General features: G+C 46.6%; 1 protein-coding gene across 6 annotated transcripts in view; it reads left to right on the plus strand.

Annotated features, from left to right (window-relative positions):
* Positions 1-452: 452 nt before the first annotated feature.
* Positions 453-21,805, plus strand: part of HVCN1 (hydrogen voltage gated channel 1) — a 28,877-nt gene continuing 7,524 nt past the window's right edge. Inside the window, exons 1-4 of one of the 6 annotated variants that reach the window (XM_066260598.1) lie at positions 453-610; positions 1,830-1,907; positions 8,688-8,726; positions 18,857-19,138. In XM_066260598.1, coding sequence (XP_066116695.1) covers positions 8,706-8,726; positions 18,857-19,138 — 303 coding nt within the window. In that variant the 5' untranslated portion in view covers positions 453-610; positions 1,830-1,907; positions 8,688-8,705. The other 5 variants (XM_066260599.1, XM_066260596.1, XM_066260595.1 and 2 more) reach the window with 5 other exon arrangements.

Below are 21,805 nucleotides of genomic sequence, written 5' to 3' on the forward strand. Positions count from 1 at the left end.
CTAATATAAAATCTCTGTGCAGCAAGCATCAAGCGCAAGGATCACACTAAATTAAAATAATAAATTAATATAGAAAAATCTGTATTAAAATTATTTGGAATTTAAATTTCTGTTTTTCATTATATGTTTTGAAATTTTACTTACTGTGTTTTGTTAACAATTTCATAGTGATTTCTTCCTAGAACCTATCATTTATGTTTATTAAGTGAACAAATCAATTTTTTAATGTTAAAAATTATGTATGTTACATAGGGGGACATAAAAATTTTAGAAAGGTTAAGGTGGGGCATGGCACAAAAAAGGTTGGAAAACACTGCTCTAGAAGGCACACAGCCCTGCCAGCACCCTAATTTTAGCCCTGCAAGATCTATTTGGACTTCTGACCTTGAGAGGCGCTTTGTTGTAAGCCATTAGGTTTGTGGTAACATGGCAGGGGTGGGAACTTAATTCAACTCCAGGTAGTTGAGACTCCTCTCACCCCCAGCTAAACTAGAAGCAGGGAGGTGTGTGGGAGACAGCATTGTGTACCTGGGAAGTTTGGGACACGTGGCCTATGTAGGAAGACCGAGGCTAATGGAACAACTGATTCCAATATGAGCAGTGAACTAAGGTATGAACGGAGTACTGGGGAAGCCTGGGCAGAGGAGGGCCCACAGGGGAGGGACACTACAGCTGGGCCTTGAGAGTGAGTAGGAGTTGGCCTGAGCCAGGGCTGCAGGCAGGAAGGCTCCCCGCTGGTCCGATCCCAGCCCTGGAGCAGGGCACCTCCTTTTTCCCCCCAGCCTCAGCCGCCCTCCTGGGGTTATTCTGACAGCTTCAAGGCCGGCCACCCGTTAGGACATTCTGCCCACCCTCCAACCCTTCACACAGCAGATACTGTGCAGGGGACAAGCAAGGCTACTCAGGGCCACACATAAGTAATCTGGAATGGGGGGGGGGGTGAGTAGGCGGCTAGAGGCCAGGCCCGGTTTCCCAAGAGTGTGTGGAGGGGAAGGGAGTGGACCCGCCCCTCGGGAAGGGAGTGGACCCGCCCCTCCATTCCGCCGGAGGAAGGAAGTGGTTCCCTCCTCCCACCCCTCCTCTCAGCCTCTTGGGGGCCAGGATTCTCGTGATTCGCGATTGGCTCCACGGGTGGGACCTTTGTCCATCTACGGGTCTGCGGGACGAGTAGGGGGCGAGTAGGGGAAGCTAGAGATCAGGAGGGAGACTGACAGACACGCAACAACAAGGACAAGGGTACCGAGACACTGCCCGATCCGAAGCCCGAGATGGGACTGAAGTTGGCGGGCGGGCAAAGAGGGGCGGGGCCGGGAGGGGCGGGCGGAGCGTGGGGCGGGAGCCGTGCTCGCAGTTGCAGCAGTGGCCGCCGGCGAGCCGACCTCAGGGTAAGTGCTCCCGGGCCGGGACGCGCCCCTTCTGGTCGCGCAACCCCTGGTCTCTGCGCTCCTGCCCGAACCTTCCGAGGAGAGCAGGACCCCTGCCGTCCTGCTGGCATCCAGCTGCGACCCCGCGGGGTCCCAGCCCGCCTCCAGGTGCCCTCGGTTCTAGCGTTTCCCATCGCTGGCGGGCAGCGATCTGCCCCGGGAACCCCTGCCTTGCCCCGGGCGTACTGGAGTCCACTGGAGAGGGAGGACGGGAGACGACACTCACCGAACCTGGGATAGAAGACCCTCTTGTCCTCAGTTATTTCTCCTCGAAAAGTGGGAGTATTGACCGGAAGAAATAACTACCTTTTGTCTGGAGTTTGGGCCAAGTGCCTTCATTCACTTCATCACACGCTTGGCAGCCGCGACAGGTGAGAAGATACCATCCTTGTTTCCCTCTTGCAGGTGAAAAAAACAAGACTTAAAGAGACCAGACCCCTGACCTTGGGTCACAAAGGAGGCAGAGGCAGAACTTACACCCAGGTTGGTGTGAACCCCTGAGTCCATTTATTCCTCATCCCTGCCCTGCCCCTCCCCCAGACTGAAGGGAGCAGTGTGTGTGTGTGGGGGGGGGGGGGCGGTAAAGCCGATGCAGAACGGTTCTGAGAACGTTTCAGCTCCTAGAAGGAGGCTGAACAGAGCCAGCCGGCTTGCCTGTCTCTGCAGGAAGAATACCTGCGGGTAGCAGATCCTTCACCTAGGCGAGGGGTTCCAGAAACCTGATGATGGGTTGGCACCAGGTTAAATGCCAGGAGTTGGGGGGAGCAGTACAACCCCTCGGAGAACTCCCAGGCATTCACTCAGCACCTTCTCTGGGTACAGGTGGCTCTTGTGGGCTTAGCCATGGGACTTCACCTGTCTTTGCCTCGGTTTCCTTCTCTGTCCCATGGGGTTTGGCATGGTACCTACCTCACAGGATTGCTGTGAAGATTAAATGAGATGCTTGTTGTGAAGGCTCAGCTTAGCACCTGGACCAAGCTGTAACCCCTCCACCCCCGCTCCACTGAGAGCACTCCTCTGTCCTGGACGTCTTTAACCTAAGGCGGGTCAGAGCTATCCGAGATCTCCAGTGTTTCCAGACAACCCCACCAGCTGCTGAAGCTTCTTGAGTAAGACCAAGGCTGGGGGAGACAACTTCTCCCTGCTCTGATCCTTTGGAGAAAAGTCTGGTAGGAGCAGGGGGTTGAAAACCTTTGGGCTTCAGCTTGCACAATTCCACAACCGTTCTGCATTCCTCAAGCCCTCCCCTGCCACTAGTTTAGCAAGAAGGAGGAAGCCAGGGTATTCTTGCTCCCAAGGCTGCTCTTCTGCTGGTCCTGATATCTAGGTCCACAGCAAGTTCTGCCCTTTGGCATCTTCTGTATTTGGCCATTCCCACCTCAGCCTCCCAGACCCTCAGCGTTGATTGGGCCTGCTTGAGTCTTGACTCTCCTTTCCTGCTACTGTCCTCTCACTCTGCTATCCACAGTAACCACACTTCTCTTCTTGGAGCTGCTGAGTTCTCTGCTCTCTCAGGGCCTTTGCATGTACTCCTCCTCCTCCTGCAAACGTTCTTCCCTGCCATCTCCTTGTGACTTACCTCCTTGCAGTTTAGGGACCACCATTAAAAGACTCAGAAGTCTACCCTGACCACCCACTGTGGGAACTATCCTCATCTGCTCTCTGTTGCATTACTGTTTTTCCTTTCCATGCTTAGCCCTGGACGATGTTACCGTGCTTATGTGTTCCCTTGGTTCCTCACTTGCTCCCCGACTAAAAGATCAGCCTACCGGGCCCTGAGCTATTTCTTCGCTCTTCAGTTGGGATTCCTCAGAATCCAGTACTGTGCCTGGCACATAGTATGTGACCTGATAATTTTGTACAACTGTAAGCAGTGTATGCAACCCTCAGAGTTCTATTTATTGCTTAACAGTGTTCTTTCTACATTTCTGCACAGACCGCAGGGTTGCCATTCCTCCTAACTGCCTTCCTGAGCTTTTCCCTGAAGAGGGGCCTGTGCACTGTTTCCAGGATCTAGCTATAACACAAACTTCACTTTAAACGTTTTTGTCCAAACTGCACATTTTTTTTTCTACCAAGGGATTTATACAGTTCCTAAACTGTTCAAGTCAAGGATATGATCATTCTGAAGGCACATGCCTCTCATCACCAGATGGCTGTTTAGAAAAATTATCCTCAGTGATGTGTGCAAGCTTTTCTACAGTCCTACAAGCATTAGGTGTTCTCATTTTTATTTGTTTTGTCTATTTTAATGGGGAGGTCATGGTAGGTTTAAACTTTCTGTTGTTTGAATTATTGAAGCTGGGTCTTTTTCAACGTTTGTGCTAGTTCTATATCCTATCTTGTGAAGGAAGGAGCTCTACAGGGCACCTTAATTCTTCCCTTCACTTGTGCTGATGGTTCCGCTTGAGCCCGTCTCGTGAGAGCAGGGTGAGGGTCCCCCAGGGGCTGGAACAGGAACACACGGAGCCAAACTTTGTTGCAGAAACTGCTCTGCCAGTCAAGCAGCAAGAATCTCTTTGAGAGTCCCTTTAGCATGGTACTGTGGGGAGAGAAAGAACTCTTTTTTTTTTTAAGTTTTTGTGAAATTTTTTTCAAAAAAAATTTTTTTAATTATAAAAGTTGCACACGGTATGCAGGATTATTCATTGGAACATGGGGGCAACAAAAGATTGGGAAACAACCTACATGCTGATCACTAGTGGAGTTACACACCTTCCTACAGGGAAATCCTGTGCCTTCATTCCAAGCTGTGCACTTGACCTCAAACACAGTGACATGGATAGATCTCTGAGATACCATACCAGTCTCCTGGGGCTGATGTAACAAAGGACCACAATTTTTTTTTTAAAGGACCACAATTTGATGGATTAAAACAACATACATTTATTATCTTAGAGTGCTGGGAATCAGGTGACTAAAAGCAGTCTCAGGGGGCCAAAGTCAAGGTGCTGGCAGGGCTGTGTTTCTTCTGGTGACTCTCAGGGGAAATCTGTGCCCTTGCCTTTACCAGCTTCTAGAGGCTGCCTGTGTGCCTTGGATTGTGACCCCTTCCCTCCATCTTCAAAGCCAACAGCATAAAACCTTCAAATCTCCCTGACTCTGACCTCAGCTTCTGTAGCATCTGATTCTCCTGCTCTACTTATAAAGACTCTTCCAATTACACTGGGCCCACCTGGCGGAGGTGGGCGGGGGCGTCTCAGGATCCTTTGTTTAATCACATCTGCAAAGTCCGTTTTGCCACATAATGTGACATATTCACAGGTTCCAGAGAATAGGATTAGGATGTGTGCATATACAGGGGGCCATCATTCAACCTACCATACCCTCAGGGAAGTAAGCAAGGTTCAGAACAGAGTGTTGGGTTCACATTTGTTTAAGGAAGAAAGAAAGAGAAAAAGAATAAATATGTGTGTGCTTGCAAAGGCTACAGAGGAAACTGGTAAGAGTGGATGATTCTGGGAAGACTGGGTAGAAAGGAAACTTACTTGTCATAATATATCTTTTTGTAGTATTTAAATTTTTACTACATGCATATGTCACTATGTTAAAAATAATTTTTAAGAAGTAACACATAGTCATTGTAAAAGTTCAAACTGTCCAAAAGTTGAGAAAAGGAAAATACCTACCCAACCCCCAAATCACCCCCTTTTTCTCTGCTATAACCACTGTGAAGAGTTTAGCTATATCCTTGCAAACTTTTTAAAAAAGCATATGTAGGCCCTGGCCAGTTCGCTCAGTTGGTTAGAGTCCTGGTCAGCAAACTGCAGCTCGAGAGCCACATGCGGTTCTTTGATCCCTTGAGTGTGGCTTTTCCACAAAATACCACATGCTTGCGCTACCTCGATAAGGAATATACCTACCTATATAGTTTAAGTTAAAAAAATTTGGCTCTCAAAAGAAATTTCAATCGTTGTACTGTTGATATTTGGCTCTGTTGACTAATGAGTTTGCCGACCACTGGGTTAGAGCATTGTCTCAAAGCACCAAGGTTGCAAGTTCTATCCCCGGTCAGGGCGCATATGAGAAGCAACCAATAAAATGAGTACACAACTAAGAGTAACAACAAATAAATACTTCTCTTCCTCTCTCCCTCCCTCTCTCTCTCCCTTTCTTCTCTCCTTCTTTCCCTCTCTCCCTCTCTCCTTTCCTTCCTTTCTCCTCTCTGTCTCTCTGAAATCAATCAATAATTTTTTTAAAATGCCTGTGTAACTTTTTCACATAGGTGGGATGTGGGGGTTTGCTATATTATTCACATCGTTCCTCATCCACATATGAAAGTTTAACAGCACTAGCATCTCTCACTTCTCAGATGTGCCATAACTGACTTAATCAGACTCCTGTTGGTGGACACTTAGATTCTTTGCTGCTTTCCAGAGCAATATCAGCACTGTAATCTGTAAATCCGGGTTTTCTTTTCATTGGAATGACATTCACATGACATAAAATTAACCATTATAAAGTAAACAATTCAGTGGCATTTAGTGCATTGAAAGTATTGTGTAATCATCACTTCTAATTCCAGAACATTTTCATCACCCACAAGGAAACACCATCCCCAATAAGTTCTCATTCCCCATTCCTCTCCCCCTCTTGCGCCTGGCAACCACCAATCTGCTTTCTGTCTCTACAGATTTGCATATTCTGGATGTTGCATATCAATGGAATCATGTCCTGTGATGTTTTTTTTGTTTTTGTTTTTTTGTTTGTTTGTTTTTTGTTGTTTTTTTTTCATTTTTCTGAAGCTGGAAACAGGGAGACAGTCAGACAAACTCCCGCTTGCGCCGGACCGGGATCCACCCGGCACGCCCACCAGGGGGCGACGCTCTGCCCACTAGGGGGCGATGCTCTGCCCATCCTGGGCGTCGCCATGTTGCGACCAGAGCCACTCTAGCGCCTGAGGTAGAGGCCACAGAGCCATCCCCAGCGCCCGGGCCATCTTTGCTCCACTGGAGCCTTGGCTGCGGGAGGGGAAGAGAGAGACAGAGAGGAAGGCGCGGCGGAGGGGTGGAGAAGCAAATGGGCGCTTCTCCTGTGTGCCCTGGCCGGGAATCAAACCCGGGTCCTCCGCACGCTAGGCCGATGCTCTACCGCTGAGCCAACCAGCCAGGGCCTCCTGTGATGTTTTGTATTTGGTTCCTTTCACTTAGCATAATGTGTTAGAGGTTTGTTGTTGTCAGTACTTTGTCTCTCTTTTTAACTAATTTTTTATTGAGGTCTAATCGACATAGAAGATTATATTAGGTTCATGTATCTAGCAATGGTTTGATATTTATATACATATATGTTACAAAAGTATTTTGTTTCTTTTTATGGCTGGATGGACATTCCATTGTATGACTATAACATCTTTTATTTATCCATTTATATGTTAATGGAAGTTAGGTCGTTTCTACCATTTTTTATTTTTAATTTTTAATTTTTTTTTTTTACAGGGACAGAGAGAGAGTCAGAGAGAAGGATAGATAGGGACAGACAGGAACAGAGAGAGATGAGAAGCATCAATCATCAGTTTTTCGTTACGACACCATAGTTGTTCATTGATTGCTTTCTCATACGTGCCATGACCACGGGCCTTCAGCAGACTGAGTGACCCCCCACTCGAGCCAGTGACCTTGGGTCCATGCTAGTGAGCTTTTTGCTCAAGCCAGATGAGCCTGTGCTCAAGCTGGCAACCCCAGGGTCTCGAACTTGGGTCCTTCCACATCCCAGTCCGACGCTCTATCCACTGCGCTACCGCCTGGTCAGGCTATTTTTTATATAGAGAGAGACAGACAGGGACAGACAGATAGGAAGGGAGACAGATGAGAAGCATCAACTAATAGTTGCGGCACCTTAGTTGTTCATTGATTGCTTTCTCGGATGTGCTTTGACCAGGGGTCAAGCCAATGACCAGCTGAGCCAATGACCAGCCAATGACCCCTTGCTCAAGCCAGCAACCTTTGGGCTCAAGCCAGCGACCATGGGGTCATGTCATGATCCCACACTCAAGCTGGATGAGTCCACGCTTAAGCTGGTGACCTTGGGGTTCGAACCTAGATCCTCAGTGTCCCGAACTGATATTCTATCCACTGTGCCACTGCCTGATCAGGCTGTTTCTACCTTTTGGCTATGAATATTTGTGTGCATGTATTTGACTGAGTGCCTGTTTCGATTCTTTTGGGTACATATCCAAGATGTATGTCATTCTATACATATAAGGTCTATCGGAAAGTTCTGTCCGTTTTTGGAATAAAACAAAATACAAATTTTTCTTACTGTCAATAAACTTTATTAAATAATATAATTGCCATTATTATTAGTGATTTCTTGCCAGCGTGAGGGCAATTTGTATATCCCATTTTTGAAAAATGTTTTATCTTTTGATGTGAAATATTGAACCAGTGCTTGTTTGATATCTTTTTCATTTTTGAATTTTTTGCCCTTAAAAAAATTTTGTAAGGACAAAAACAAGTGATAGTCAGAGGGTGCTAAGTCCGGGGAATATGGTGGATGCGACAGACATGCTTCTGTAGCATTTCTTCCTTGTTGAAATTTGTAAAAATTACAGTGGCGTAAATGAACTTTATCAGTAGCCATGGGTACATACACTATAGCTTCACACATAAGACTAACGTGAATCAACTTTGTTTTAGTTAATTTTCTACGTCAGTGTGTATACATTAAGTGATAAAAATAGGCACACATGCGCCAAATAAACGTGCTTACGTGTCGAAACTTGTGATAGAAACGGACAGAACTTTCCAGTAGACCTTATACTTTGAGCTTTATTATTTACTATTTTCAGACACTTAATCAAGGTTTTCAAATAAATTATAAGCCTTACCAGGCAGTGGCATAGTGGATAGAGCATTGGCCTGGGACGCAGAGGACCCAAGTTCGAAACCTGAGGTCACCAGCTTGAGCATGGGTTTGCTGGCTTGAGCATGGGATCATATCTGTGACCCCATGGTCACTGGCTTGAAGCCCAAGGTCACTGGCTTGAGTCCAAGGTTGCTGGCTTGAGCAAGAGATCACTCGGTCTGCTATAGCCCCCCAGTCAAGGCACATATGAAAAAGCAATCAATGAACAACTAAGGTGTCACAACAAAGAATTGATGCTTCTCATTTCTCTCTGTTCTTATCTGTCTGTCCCTATCTGTCCCTCTCTCTGTTTCTCCGGCAAAAAAAAAAAAAAAAAGGTAAGAAAGTGTTACAAAGTAAGTACTACAGCAAGTGATAACAGGAAAGACAGATCTGAACAGATATTTTCTTATTTTCCAGCTCTAAGACAACAGGAAAATGGCTACCTGGGATGAAAAGGTAAGTTGATCCTGGGACCACTCAGCATTGAGAAGATCACTGTTTGGCGTTTCTAACAGGATAGAGGGAAAAGGCCCGTGAGTTCCAGTTATTGTTATTAATCAGAAAAAGGCAAGTGGAAACAGCTCACACTTACTTGCCTTTATTTGTAGTTCCTCATTAAATTAGGCAAACCAAAAAACACAAGCAAGCAGAAATGCTCGATGCTGGTTATGCTGTAGTGAAATCGTCTCATTCCTACATCTACAGAAGGACGGGGTCAGTCCACCTGGCTGTTGTGGAAAACGATGGTGTGTACCAGGAATCATAAAAATATTGATGATCAAACCCGGTCATCTCACTCATGGGAAAGGAAATAACCCATAAAAAGAAAAAAGTGCAGTTTATGGCACCATATTTCTTAGTATATAAGACACCCTTGATTGTAGACACACCATTATTTTATGTGCTATGAAGAAGAAAAAACAGTATTGTCATTTACTGTGATATAATGTGACGCAGCGCTGAGACTAGTCAGTTGTAAATCTGCATTCAGATTTCAGAAATGGTAAAATGTGAGAAAATGTTGGTCTTAGAATTGGTGATAAAGGTGCTAAAAATGAGGAACAAACAGAAAACGCAACCACAGTCGTGAGCACAGTGACTCCTTGGTATGTTTCTCGGCTATTAAAAGGGTGTCAGGAAGTCTGATGCATACAGCTAGAGAGAATAACGGGATGCAAAGTTGCCTGCAGTTGTTGATTACAACTGTAAAAGACATAGATTAGGGACAGCGATAGGTAGAGAGGATGGGTAGATAATGATGAGCTTGGTGTGTTGGGATTACTATGAATGTATTTCCTTTTACTCGTATTTTCACGTTATTAATACTGAAAGAAATTGATTTAGGGTAAAGGTCCACTCCTTGAAGTGAATGACTGTAGGTAAAGCTAGGGGGTGGGGGTCCTGGTGAGTTGGGGTCTGAATAAAGCTAGGGAGCTTCTAGGCCATATCATGGGGTTGGGGAGGGTGTGAGGTCACAAACACAGCGGGGGAAGCAGAGGGTTGGAATGCAGAACCCAGGACACACCTGGAGGACCTCCTGGGGGTGGGAAGCCTGTCAGTCATCACACAGAGGCCGTCTGAGGGGCTGGCCCAGTGGTACTGTGGGGAGTGGGGGAAGATTGGGCCAGGGCCACTGGTAGCAAATAAGCCTCTTAGCTGATTCAAAGAATAAGTTCCTTTCAGTACTTTTATGGAGTTCATTGTGTTTTTAGAAAACTTTTAATAGGATTACTTTTCATAATTTTCCAGCTCTCCTAGTTTTTAAGAGGAAAACAACTGTGTTACAGGACAAACTGGTGGGGTGTTTAGCCATGATTCAGACTTGGTTTGCTGTAGTGAGCTCTGCTGAGAGGGCTGGGGACATCTGCCCTCCTCAGAGTCTCTTTCTGCCCCTTCCCACTTCTCTGGGCCTCGGTTTTCCTCTTCTGTAAGATGGGAGCAATAACTCCCTGCTCAAGTTGTGGCGAGGATGAAACGAGATTGCATGGAAAGCACCGGGCAGAATGCCCAACTGTAGCAAACACTTAAACTCCGGGGCTGTGGCCTCAATCATGAGGCTGAGTGGGGTTTGCAGGCCATCAGCTGACCTATTCCTCATCTCCGATGATTGCCTGTCAACAGCCACCTCCGGGGATCCTGGGGACCAGCGGTGCTTAGAAAGCCTTAGAGACCTTTGACTGTTTCTCACAAGGCCTCTGGCGGCTCTGGGTTCATTTGTGTTGCTGGTTCTCAACCTGGGCTGCACAGGGGAAATCCCAACACCCAGGCCACACCCAGAACTACTGGATCACAATGCAGGTATCAGGGTTCTTTAAAGCTTCTGTGTGGTTCCAATGTGCAGCCAAGACTGAGAGCCACTGGCTAGATTGTGAAACAAGAAAAATGGGTGCCCTGAACTCTGAACAGCCTGTGCTTTCTCTGGTCCAGGCATCACTAAGATTTAGGGGATGGAGCCTCCCAGATAACTCATTCACATTTGGGATAGGTCTTATTTCTATCTGGATAACTACTTTTGTTTATTTTTTCTTTCTATGCTTTCATTTTCTTTCTATGCTCTTGTAAACAAAAGAAGGGAGCTCTGGCCCAGGCAGTCTGGGACAGAATCCCAGCTCTTTCTCCCACTGGCTGTATGACCTGGGGCACATCGCTTGGCCTCTCTGTTTCCAGTTTCCTCACCTGTAAAAGGAGATTCAGGCCCCCACTTCATGGAGATTTTACAATGCATTATAAGGGGATTTGTACAGAACGCAGAAATGGCAGGTGCTTTAGTTATAATCACTATGGTTTCCACTACGATAGATATTATTTTCCATATCATCTCCACCCGGCCTTATGATTATTTTGCTGGGTTGACAGACTCTTATCAAGACAGGAGGGACCCTGATCCAGTATTAAAAAGAGAGAAATATTTCAGTGCTGGGCCCTGGGGGGCACCTGGGCTGCCAGTCTAGTGCCTCAGCCCATAAGCAGCAACTCTGTCTGTCAAAGCTGGTCAGCCATCACTGGTGGTTGCTTCTGCAAACCTCAAACTTCCTCCCCACCCTAGAGAAGGAAAAGCTGTCACGCTTATTTAAAGACTTCCCTGATTTTAAAAATAGGCATTCCTCAGTACACAGATCCCCCAGAGGCTGGGGTGGGGGATCTGGTTGTGGGGTCGGTGCCCTTGCTGCTGGGAGTCTTCCTCCTGGGGATACAGTACACCCTCCAGGTATGGGTATTGGAAACCTGCCTTAGGCCAGCCACAGAGGATACTGCGTGAGCAGAAACCCACCTGGTCTCTGCCCTGATGGGGGCGACAGACTCCAACAGTCACACACACAGGTGGACCCGAATCCACAGGAGGAGAGAGGGGCCTGGCGTGAGTGAACGGAGGGGAGGTACCTGGTCAGCTTCCTGGAGCTGGGATGCTTAAGAGAGACCTCCTGAAGGCGGAAAAGAAGATTGATGACAAGTGGGAGAGGGGTGGGACTTCGAGGCAGAGGAAAATTGCAAAGGTCCTGTGGTTGAAAAAACTTGTTGAGTACAGAGGGCTGACTCAACAGAGAGACTTGTGGCCCCAGCAGAGAGGGTGGTGAAAGGTGAGCTCAGATAGGCAGCATGCAGAATAGGCGCAGGCCTTGGGAAGGCCCTTGAGTCTTTATTTTTAAGAGCAGTGGGAAAAGCCCAAGAAGAGTTTTACATAAGGGAGTGAGTGTGTTAGGGGCCCCCAAGATCACCCCAGGTTCAGACTGGTGGTGGTTGCCGTGTTACAGAGCCTCAGTTTTCCTGTCTACTAAGATTGCATCTCATAACCTTGATTTCGTCTCTTACAATATCATCATTCTTTCTGCTTTAGAAATCTAGCCGTTCTGCCATGTTCTCCCCTTGTTGGCAGAGCATCTTGGAGAGAACAAAGCCTTGAACTTGAGTTCACATGCCGGCTTTGCCACTTAAGGTTGTTTTTTGTTTGTTTCTTTTTAAAAATTCTATATGAACAAGTTCTCAGTGTGAGAAATTAAAACAACCAACTACTCTGTGTTAGATTGAGTCACATGAAATTGTCCATTTCTACCAGTTTTGACCTACAAAAACTAATTTTTTAAAAAACATCTTTTATTTCAGGAAAGTTTTCTTGCTATATTTTGAACTCTTTGTTCCATTGTTTCTGTTTTCTTCTTCGGAAGTTCCAGTTATGGATATGTTGGATATATATGGGTAAAAGTCGTCATCTTCCCTTCCTCCTCCACCCTCACCAAAGTCCAAATGTGTGACTTTGAACAGGTCACCTCCCTTACCAAGACCCAAAATTATGGCCTCAAACCTCAGAGGGTTGTTAGGAATTTAAATGAAACAGCGCCTTTAAGGAAGTTAGTATTGTGCTCCTATAACAAATAATATTCACGATTAGTAATAAGAGCTCGCTGCTGTTGTGACTTGTTGGTGTTTTGGGGTGGTGGTTTGTAATAATAAGCATATCAGATCCCCAAAAGTCATCTCAAGGAGGGACCGGGAAAATGGGAACTGGGAACAACATTGGGCCTTGGGAATCGGGAACTGGCTGAATTTCTTAAAAAGTGCCATTTTCTGTGATTGTTGGGTGACTGTGAAATGGGGACTTCCCCCTCCCACAGGTGGCAGCGTCAGGGCCTGTAAAAAATAGACATTCACGAGAACATGTTCTCTCCATCACTTCTAGGTCTGTTTTTCTCCTTTCTTCCCTTTCTCACAGTTAGTAGTTTTTCTGGTGAAATTACCTGTCACTTGCAAGAGAGGTGTAGGTGACTCGGTCATCTTTGAGGGCTAGCTCCTGTGGGATTTCTGTTTCATCTATTAGATATTTACTGAGGCCCTCCCTGTGACTAAGGGAGGAAGAGTCCACCCTATACCCCCAACATGGGTTGGCGGGCCAGTGCAGGGGACAGGCAGTACCACCAGGCATAGTGCTCATCAGTCAGTGGTGTGATGGGGAAACAGAGGAAGGACCCTCAGCCAGCGGGCAGCAGTTAAAAGACGACCTCCCAGGAGAGGTAAAAGTTAGATGTCTTTAGGGCCTGAAAGAGAACTAGGCCTGGGATGGGGTGCTGAAGGCAGCATGGTGGTGGTGTGGGGGGTGAGAGCAGGGTCGCAGCCAGGCAGGCAGTGGGGAAAGGCAATCCTGCTGTGTGGAGAAAGGATGCGGGCTGGGAGGCTGTGTGGGGAGGCTGGTGGGAGTGTCCTGTCAGTCAGAGAGGGTTAGACGGAGAAGACATGGTGGAGGGTGCGCACAGTTAAAGAGGTTACATCGATGTGCTTGAGGGAGAGAGAGGAGCCAGGGATGACCGTTGGGTCCGGGCTTGGGCAGCAGGGTGGATGTGATCTATGCCCTCTAGGCAGTGGTTCTCAAACTTTTTGAAGTTGAGGCACATTTAAAATCCTACAAATAATTGTAGTGCACTATATACAAATTTCTGAGAAATATGTTATAATAATTAAGTCAAATATTAAAGAAAAAAATATAAAGTCCAAGTGTGCTTTTATGTAATTAAACAAAATAAATGCAACAAAATTAAATTTATTCTGACATTAAAAAACATTTTTATGTTACATTTTTTGTTATGCTTTTTAGAATTCATAAAAAGGAGGGGTTAAAAAATAAAAAAACGACAAAAAGTTATCTTTTTATATATAGATACATTCTTAGTAAGATTTAGTAAATTTGGCAGGTCTCGGCATGAATGTGTTAAGTTTTTTCATTCTTGTGTTTATGAGAAACATGAGCCTGATGTGTCCTAGCGATTTCTTCAATGTTTGGGCGTATATTTGAAAGGCAAACTCTCATTTCCTCATCAATACATTGAAGAATTCCTCTCTTTTTACTCTTAATTGTGTTGAGTGCAGAAAACCCCCACCATACATATCATCTTAACTTGACACCAAACAAAGGATAGAAGAAAATTGCCTCCAGTCTTTCCGGGGAATATGGGGGGTAGTGTAAACAATCCAGCATCACAGCTTAACAGCCTTTTGCAACCTAATCAGGCAAGTGAGGTGGGGTTTAGGCAGACTGTCAGCTTACAGCCAATTCCGCACACCTCTGTCCCCCAAAAATCTAAACTCCAAAAACCCTGTTGGTTTTTTTGGTTCCCAACAGACACATATTTCTCTGGAATACAATAGGGCGCACCTGGAAATCTTCTAGGGTACACACTTTGAGAACCACTGCCCTAGGGAAACATGGAGGATGGAGTGGATGTGGAGGAAAAGATAAGTTAGCTCAGTCTGGGTCACAGCAAATTAATGACCAGGCAGGATACCAGATATCTGCCTGAGATTTTGAACATGAGCTGCATTGAGAACCACCAAAGGGGGGAGAGTCACCCTGCAGCAGGACAGGGTCAGGGCTCAAGGACTGAAGATGGCATGGGGGCAGGGACATGGCACAGGACACTGAGAAGGACGGCCAGAGATAAGAGAAAAAGCAAGAAGCGAGATTGTCAAAAAGAACTAAGCCAACAGTGTGACAGGATGCAGGATAGTCAGGCAGGTGGGAACCACAGTTGTGAGCTTTGATATGAAGGTGACCCTGGAGAAAGTAGGGTGAGGATGTAGTGGGACAGCAAGGGTTAATGCAGGGGTGGGATGAGGGGGTTTCCAGTGCCAGGGGTTTTACTGGTCTAGATTCTTGGGGTTGCAAATGACAGAAGCAACTCATTGTGGCTTAAGCTGTAAAGGAAATCCATCAGTTCTTGAGACTGAAAAGTTGGGGACTTACAGAGGCCAGCAGCAGGCCAATAAGCAGAGAAGTGAAGTATCCATGGATAGTGTAGAAGTTGGAGGAGTTTTTAAGGTTGAAAAATAATAATGATAATAATAATAATAATAATAATAATAATAGCCATCACTATGGAGGGCTGTTCCAGGCCCGGCACTGAGATTGGTGTTCTGCCTTATTAGCTGAGTCAGTCCTTCCTTCCTTTCTAGGGGGGTGGAGGTTTAGGAATCCTAGAGCATAAAGTCCAGGGTGGGCAGTGAATTTCAGGGGTCCATACGTTTTTGTGATGAACTATATTTTTGTCCTTTTCTGGAACTTTTCTGCTTCTGAAATGACCAATTTTTTACTTAAAACCAGAGTTGTTTCCTGCTCTGCTGGGTGCTATAAATATTTTTATTCCAGATTACTAAAAGTTGCTTCTTTACTGGTCATAAGGTTTCAGAAAGAAAATTTTCCTCTCCTGTAAAATATAAATGTGGTTTTTGCAAAGCACCAGAGGCTCCCACCATGCTGAAAACTAGCACGGAAGTTTTCCCTCTGCCAGGTGAGGTGTTGGGGTGGGGAAATCATGGCCAGTCGCTACCTGCAAGGGTCAGGATAGCCGCAGGTCTGGGGAACCAGGGGATGGAAGGTCCAGCCTAAAACAAGCCACAGCCCAGCGTGGGAGACAGGGTACCAGTGCTCTCAGCCAACAGGCACTGGGTGGGCTTCCACTCTAAGTCAGGTGTCAGGTGAGACTCTGGGGACACAGGCTCTGCCTTCATGGAGCTTAAATGCTACTGTGGCGAAATAATAAACAGCCGCACAAAAAATTTCTAGTTAGAAACTGTGATAAGGGCTCTCAAAATAAAAGTCAAGAATATAAAGAGAGGTTATGAAATTAAGAAGGGGTCTGATTTAAATTTTAGGGGTCAGGGAGGACCTCTCTGTGGAAGGGATATTTCAACTGCCTTCAAGCATGAGTAAGAGTGAGCTGAGCTCAGAGTGGGGAGATGAGCATTCCAGGTGAGGGAAGAGCCCACATAAGGCTCAGAGGGGGAGAGTGGCACGTTGGGGGGACAGAGGGCAGCCAGTGTGGCTGAGGTGTGGTGAGCAGGTCAGGTTGTGGGGAAAGAGATGAGACCAAACCTCACAGGGCCACGGACATCATTGCAAAGGTCTTGGCTATTTATTCAAAGAGCAAAAAGCAGGGGCCAGTGATAATAACCAGGTGCTATGGTCAGAGGTGAGGGTATATAAAATCCACTAGGGCTGCTGGGTGGAGAATGTGCTGGAAGAACTGGGTTGAAGAAGAGAGGTCGATAAGGAGGCTGTTGCTGCCTTCTGGGTGAGAGGATGAAGGCTGGTCTAGGATGGTGGCAGAGGAAGAGATGATAGTGGGGGCGGGGAGAAGAGAGTCAGGCACCAGAATTGTGGATGGCAACTATAATAGCTATTTTCAAATCTTTGTTGGCCAGTTCCATTATCTCTGTCCATTTTGAGCCAATAAACTTTTTTTTAATTGGTTATGGTCACATTTTCTGCTTTTTTAATCTGTCTAGTAATTTTTTATTATATGCTGGACATTATCAATGTTATGTTGTTGAGAATGTTTTATACTGTCTTCCCTAAGAGTATTGAGTCTTATTCCAAAGGGCAGTTACTTTACTTGGGGATCAGTTTATCTTTTCAAGGCTTCTTTTTAATGGAATGGGTCTAAAGTAGCCCTGAGCATAGGGCTAAATTAGGTCTACTTATAAGGCATGGCTTTTCTGGAATTTCTACTGAAAGCTCAAGACTGTTCAGTGAGATCCCTCACTCTGGCTGTTTGGAACTCGCAGATCACTCAACCTAGCCCTGTATAATCTTGCTAGTTATTTAGCTTACAGTTTCCCAAGAAACCTTTTTTCCCCCTGAAAGTTATATTTTGCTCTCCCTCATGGAGTCTTGCTCTGTACATGTGAAGTTTATGACTCTCTACACAGCTTCCTTTTCTCTGGTGCCTTGCTCTACAGATTCCTAAAAGAGGGAGGTTCAGTAGCTGGAACTAGAATCTGCCTCCACAGTCCAGAAAGTACCTCCAGGCGGAAAGACAGCATGACTGTAGGGCTCATCTCATTTGTTTCTTTACTCTTTGGGGTCACAGTAACTTTCATATGTTTTATTCAGTTTTATAGTTGTTTATGGCAGTTACTCTAGCTGGTACAGTTGTTTATACCAGTTAGCTTGTCATGGTCACAAGCAGAAATCCCGTTGTTTTATATGTTTACACTTACATTTTTATACATTTCAAAAACAGTGAAAAGTAATATTTTGCATGGATTTTTAAAATTTTATGAGTAGTATATTGTTCATATTCTTCCATATCTTCCTTTTACACTCAACATATTTTTTAAGATTCAACTGTTTTTTTAAGATTTTTAAAGATTTGCTCTATTCATTTAGCCACTCAAGTATCTGAATGGTTTTCAGCCTCTATTAAGTTCAAAGAACTGGGTATATACAGTTGCAGCAAATGGAACAAATGGAGAAAGTCCTATTCTTTGTCCCGAAGCTTAGAGTTGAGTTGGAGAGGCAGGTAATAAACAGATAGGCATGGACATATATAATGTCAGCCAGCAATAAAGGCAATCAAGAAAAATGAAGCAGGATGAGGGGGATGCAGAACAACATGGGGGAAGACCAGACCAGCTCTCAGGAGAGGTGATACCTGAGCGAAAGCCTGACTGGAAGGAAAGTGTGAGCCATGCAGGTGTCTAGGGGGAGAGAATTCCAGGAAGAGGGGCTGAGTGCACTGAAAAACCACAGGAGGCTTTCCAGGAAGGACATGACATGACCTCATTTATGTTTTAGAAAGTTCTTTCTGGTTGCTGTATGGACAGTGGATGCTGGGAGGAGGCGGGGCTGCTGCTGCAGCAATCCAGGCACAAGACCTCCAGAAATGTTGGCCTGCACTGGGGAGAGCCCTGGAGATGGGAGTAGTGGTCTTCCTGGGGATGTGGTTTAAAGGCAGAGCCTATAAAATTTACTGTTCGGCAAATGTTGAGAATGAAAGAAAGGAGGATCAAGAATGATGCCCAGGTTGTCGACCTGAGGAAGCAGATAAATGAAATGCCATCAATCAGCACCAGCAACCTCAGCATTCCAGGTCCATGCTTTGCCCACTGTGCCATCACACGTCAGGCCCTATTGCCAATTCTTGTACCCCTTTCTGAAAGTTTTCATTATTGTACTTTATAAAAATATATATTATCTGGGCAAAGAGGAGAGGATTATTTGCTTTTTGCTTTGAAGTCATCTGTCTTTAAACAACTGTCCATAATGTATTTAAAACAGGCTGAGCCTAGGAAAAATCCATTTGCTGTTCACCTTTCAAAGATTGATCTATGGCACGAGGCTAGGAGTGGGGGGACCTTCACTTTTCTGTGAAACTCTGCATACTTTTACTTTTGACCTTCCCCTCTTCCCTCCAACTCTCACCTCTGGTTTTTCAGGTTGTGATGTCTTTGAACCAGAGGCCGTTTTTTTCTGTCTTTACACGTGAGCCCGTGACGGGCCTTTTGTAACTGGGCTGTAGTACCAATTCCGTTGGTTACTGCCAACCAGACCACAGTGATAGGCCTGATGGGATCTGGTATTTCCTGTTGCCTCACCGGCACTGAGAACCTGAGTTCTAAAAATAAAAGCACAAGAAACCACCGTGACCTCCTGGTCTCTGTGCTTGCATGGTGCTCTGAGCGCAGGGACTGTCTTCACCCCTGTGGCCCAGCCTGGCCAGGGCGTTGCTCCCTACCCAAGAGACGTGGGGTCTGAGTAGTCTGGACAGGCTCTGAGGGCTTCTCTGCCTGAGCACTCACTCTCTGTCCCCCCCTTTCAGACAGTCACCCGCAGGGCCAAGGTGGCTCCCGCCGAGAGGATGAGCAAGTTCCTGAGGCACTTCACCGTTGTTGGGGACGACTACCATGCCTGGAACATCAACTACAAGAAGTGGGAGAATGAAGAGGAGGAGGGGGAGGAGGAGGAGGATCAGCGGCCGCCACCAGCCTCAAGCGAGGAAGGCAGGGCTGCTGACCCAGCTGCAGCCCCTGCCTCCACGCACAGGCCCCTGCGAGACTGCAGGCCCAAGCTAAGGAAGCTCTTCAGTTCCCACCGCTTTCAGGTAGGTGGAAGAGGCCCGAGATGTGTGGGGTGGGGCAGAGCTATAACTGAGAGTCACGAGGCCAGGGTGGGGGCCCATCTCTGCCACTGCCTCATTCATTGTGCAGATGTTTCCTGGGCACCAACTGTGTGCCAGGTGCCCGTACAACACTGGGTACAGGAGGTAGGTCCCAGGTCGTCAAGGACCAATTAAATCATAATCCAAAGTTCCATCATCTGATGAATAGATAAACAAAATGTATTCTATCCATACTCAGCCATAAAAAGGAACAAGACACTGACACCCTTATAATGTGAATGAAACTGAGAACATGGTGTCAAGTGAGAGAAGCCAGACACAAAAGATAGTATATTGTATGATTTCACTTATGTGCAATGTCCAGAATAGGCAAGTGCATAGACACAGAAAGCAGATTGGTGGTTGTCACAGGTAGGAGGGACGGAAGAATGGGCAGTGACTGCTAAGTGGATACAGGGCCCCCATTTGGGGTGATGAAAATGTTCTGGAACTTATGTCGTGGTGATGGTTATACAACCTTGGGAATATACTTAATGCTACTGAACTTTATGTCAACTTTAAAATGGTTCGAATGGCAGATTTTATATCAACCAAATTTTACCACACACACATACTCACAAAGGAAATGAAAGGATAAATATTGGAGGCAGAAAAAAAATTCCTGAATTTATTCAGCAAATGTTGGGTGAGTTAACAAGGCCAAGGGGGTCCCATGCCTCACTGACTCATGGGCGCCTCCATCTCTTCTTGTGTGGATACCAAAAATTTCTGCCGGGCTTAACACACCGCCGACCTCCAGGTGTGGTTATGGGGAGGACACAGAGGGAGACGTGGGCTTCAAACAGCCAAGGGGATGGAACTGTCTGCAGAGTTCAGGATCTGTCCTGACATCTTCTGATTTTGAAGAACAAATGCAGGTTGAGTCTGGCCAGGCCTCTGAAGCCCATCCCCAGCCCTCAGGTGGGCCAGCAGGTGTCCAGAACCATGTCTGAACCCCCAGAGAATGCAGGAAACCTAAAGACATGGAGGAAGCATGCAGGCCCTTGTCAGTCCAGCTGCCAAATGTGGAGCCATTTTGGGGATCCCGGACTGTGATCATCCAGTTCTTACCAACAGCCAGTGTCCCTTCTGGAAGCAGACAGAAGCAGCCTTTGCCTCTCCCATCACTGACTTTTTGTTCCAGGGTGAAATAGGGATCATTTTATTTTGGTCTTTTTTCATTTTCTTGTGGCTTAGCAAAAAAATGCAGACCCAGGAACCCAGCACAGTGCTTTACTCTGCGGCTGGGACAGGAAAGGAAACGTGGTATTAAGTTGTTGGGGTTGAAATCCCAAACCCTCAATTTCGGGAGCAGAAGGAAGGAGCCAGCTTCCTTCCAGCTGCAAGGGGAGCCCTGGGCCAAGCTGCAAGGGGAGCCCCTCTCCTGCCTGGGCCCACCAGGCCATATGGCTTGGGCTGGCCCCCTGGGATGGGACCCCCCTCCCCAGAGATACTTGTACTGGGGAAAAAGACTGACTGTCATAAAATAAGTAGAGATATTTACTCATTCACTCAACAGTCATTTCTTGGCACCTGTGTGCTGGGGCGGCTGAGGCGAGCATGGTGGACATGTTCCTGCCCTCAGTCCCTGCCCTCTGTCCCAGAGGGTCCATGCTCAGCAGAGGCAGCCATTCCAGAAATCACCCAGACAGTGCTGGTTACAAGTGGGGAGAAGGCATCCACAGGGAAACAGAAGGGGCCTCTGAGAGATCCTGGGGGTGGGGGGAAGTGATCTAGAATTGGGAGGCAGAGGAGGGTATGTGGCAGAGGAGGCGATGGTCCACCTAACACCTGAAGTTTGGGCTGGAGCGAGCGCTGTGGAAGGGAAGAGGAGGGGCTTCCAGGCCATGTTCCTACCTTTCTGAGGTAAGAAAGGGTCTACAGCGTTTCAGGACTTGAGAAGGGTCCCCGTGGCATGTGTATGCTGAGAAGAGGGACCACTTGGCAAGAGAGGAGGCACTGGAAGGTCCTCATCCCTGGGCAGTGGGCAGCCATGGAAGGCTCTAAGTGTGGATAGGAGTGGGTGACATGACCAGATTTGGAGAGGGGATTAGAGTAGAAAAAGGGAGACTACCTCAAAGTCAGGAATACAGGTTCAGACTCAGGGGTCTGATCTCTGCCAGCAGAATAAGCATACAGGAAGATTCTAGAATCCCTTACATGCAATCTCCACTTGTTCTACATGGTTTGAGCTGGCCAAGGTGACATAATGTCTAGTTAACCATTGTCACTTCTCATATGGGAAGGCACAACCGAGGGAGAAAATATAGGGTGTATCAGGCCTCCATGGAAATCATGGATGGACAGGCAAGCTGAGCCAGTAGACCAGTCATGAAGGTTAAGAAACTCCACTTTTATCACCTACTCACTGTGGCGGGGCCCTGCACTAAACACCTTTTATAATCTCATGTAATGCTCCCCTTTGTCTCTCTGGTGTGGAAAATGTGACCAATCCTATTTCCCCCAGGAGGACACTGAAGCTGAGAGTTAGTGTCGAGGCTCAGTGGCATTGAGAGCTATGCCCAACGTCCAGGCTGCTGTGGTAGGTGGGAGCCGGCCCGGGACCGGCCACCCCATAGCCTGCGCTGTGTACCACGGTTTTCTGCTGCA

The sequence above is a fragment of the Saccopteryx bilineata genome, chromosome 2 (genome assembly GCF_036850765.1).
Source record: "Saccopteryx bilineata isolate mSacBil1 chromosome 2, mSacBil1_pri_phased_curated, whole genome shotgun sequence".
In the NCBI taxonomy this organism is placed as follows: domain Eukaryota; kingdom Metazoa; phylum Chordata; class Mammalia; order Chiroptera; family Emballonuridae; genus Saccopteryx; species Saccopteryx bilineata.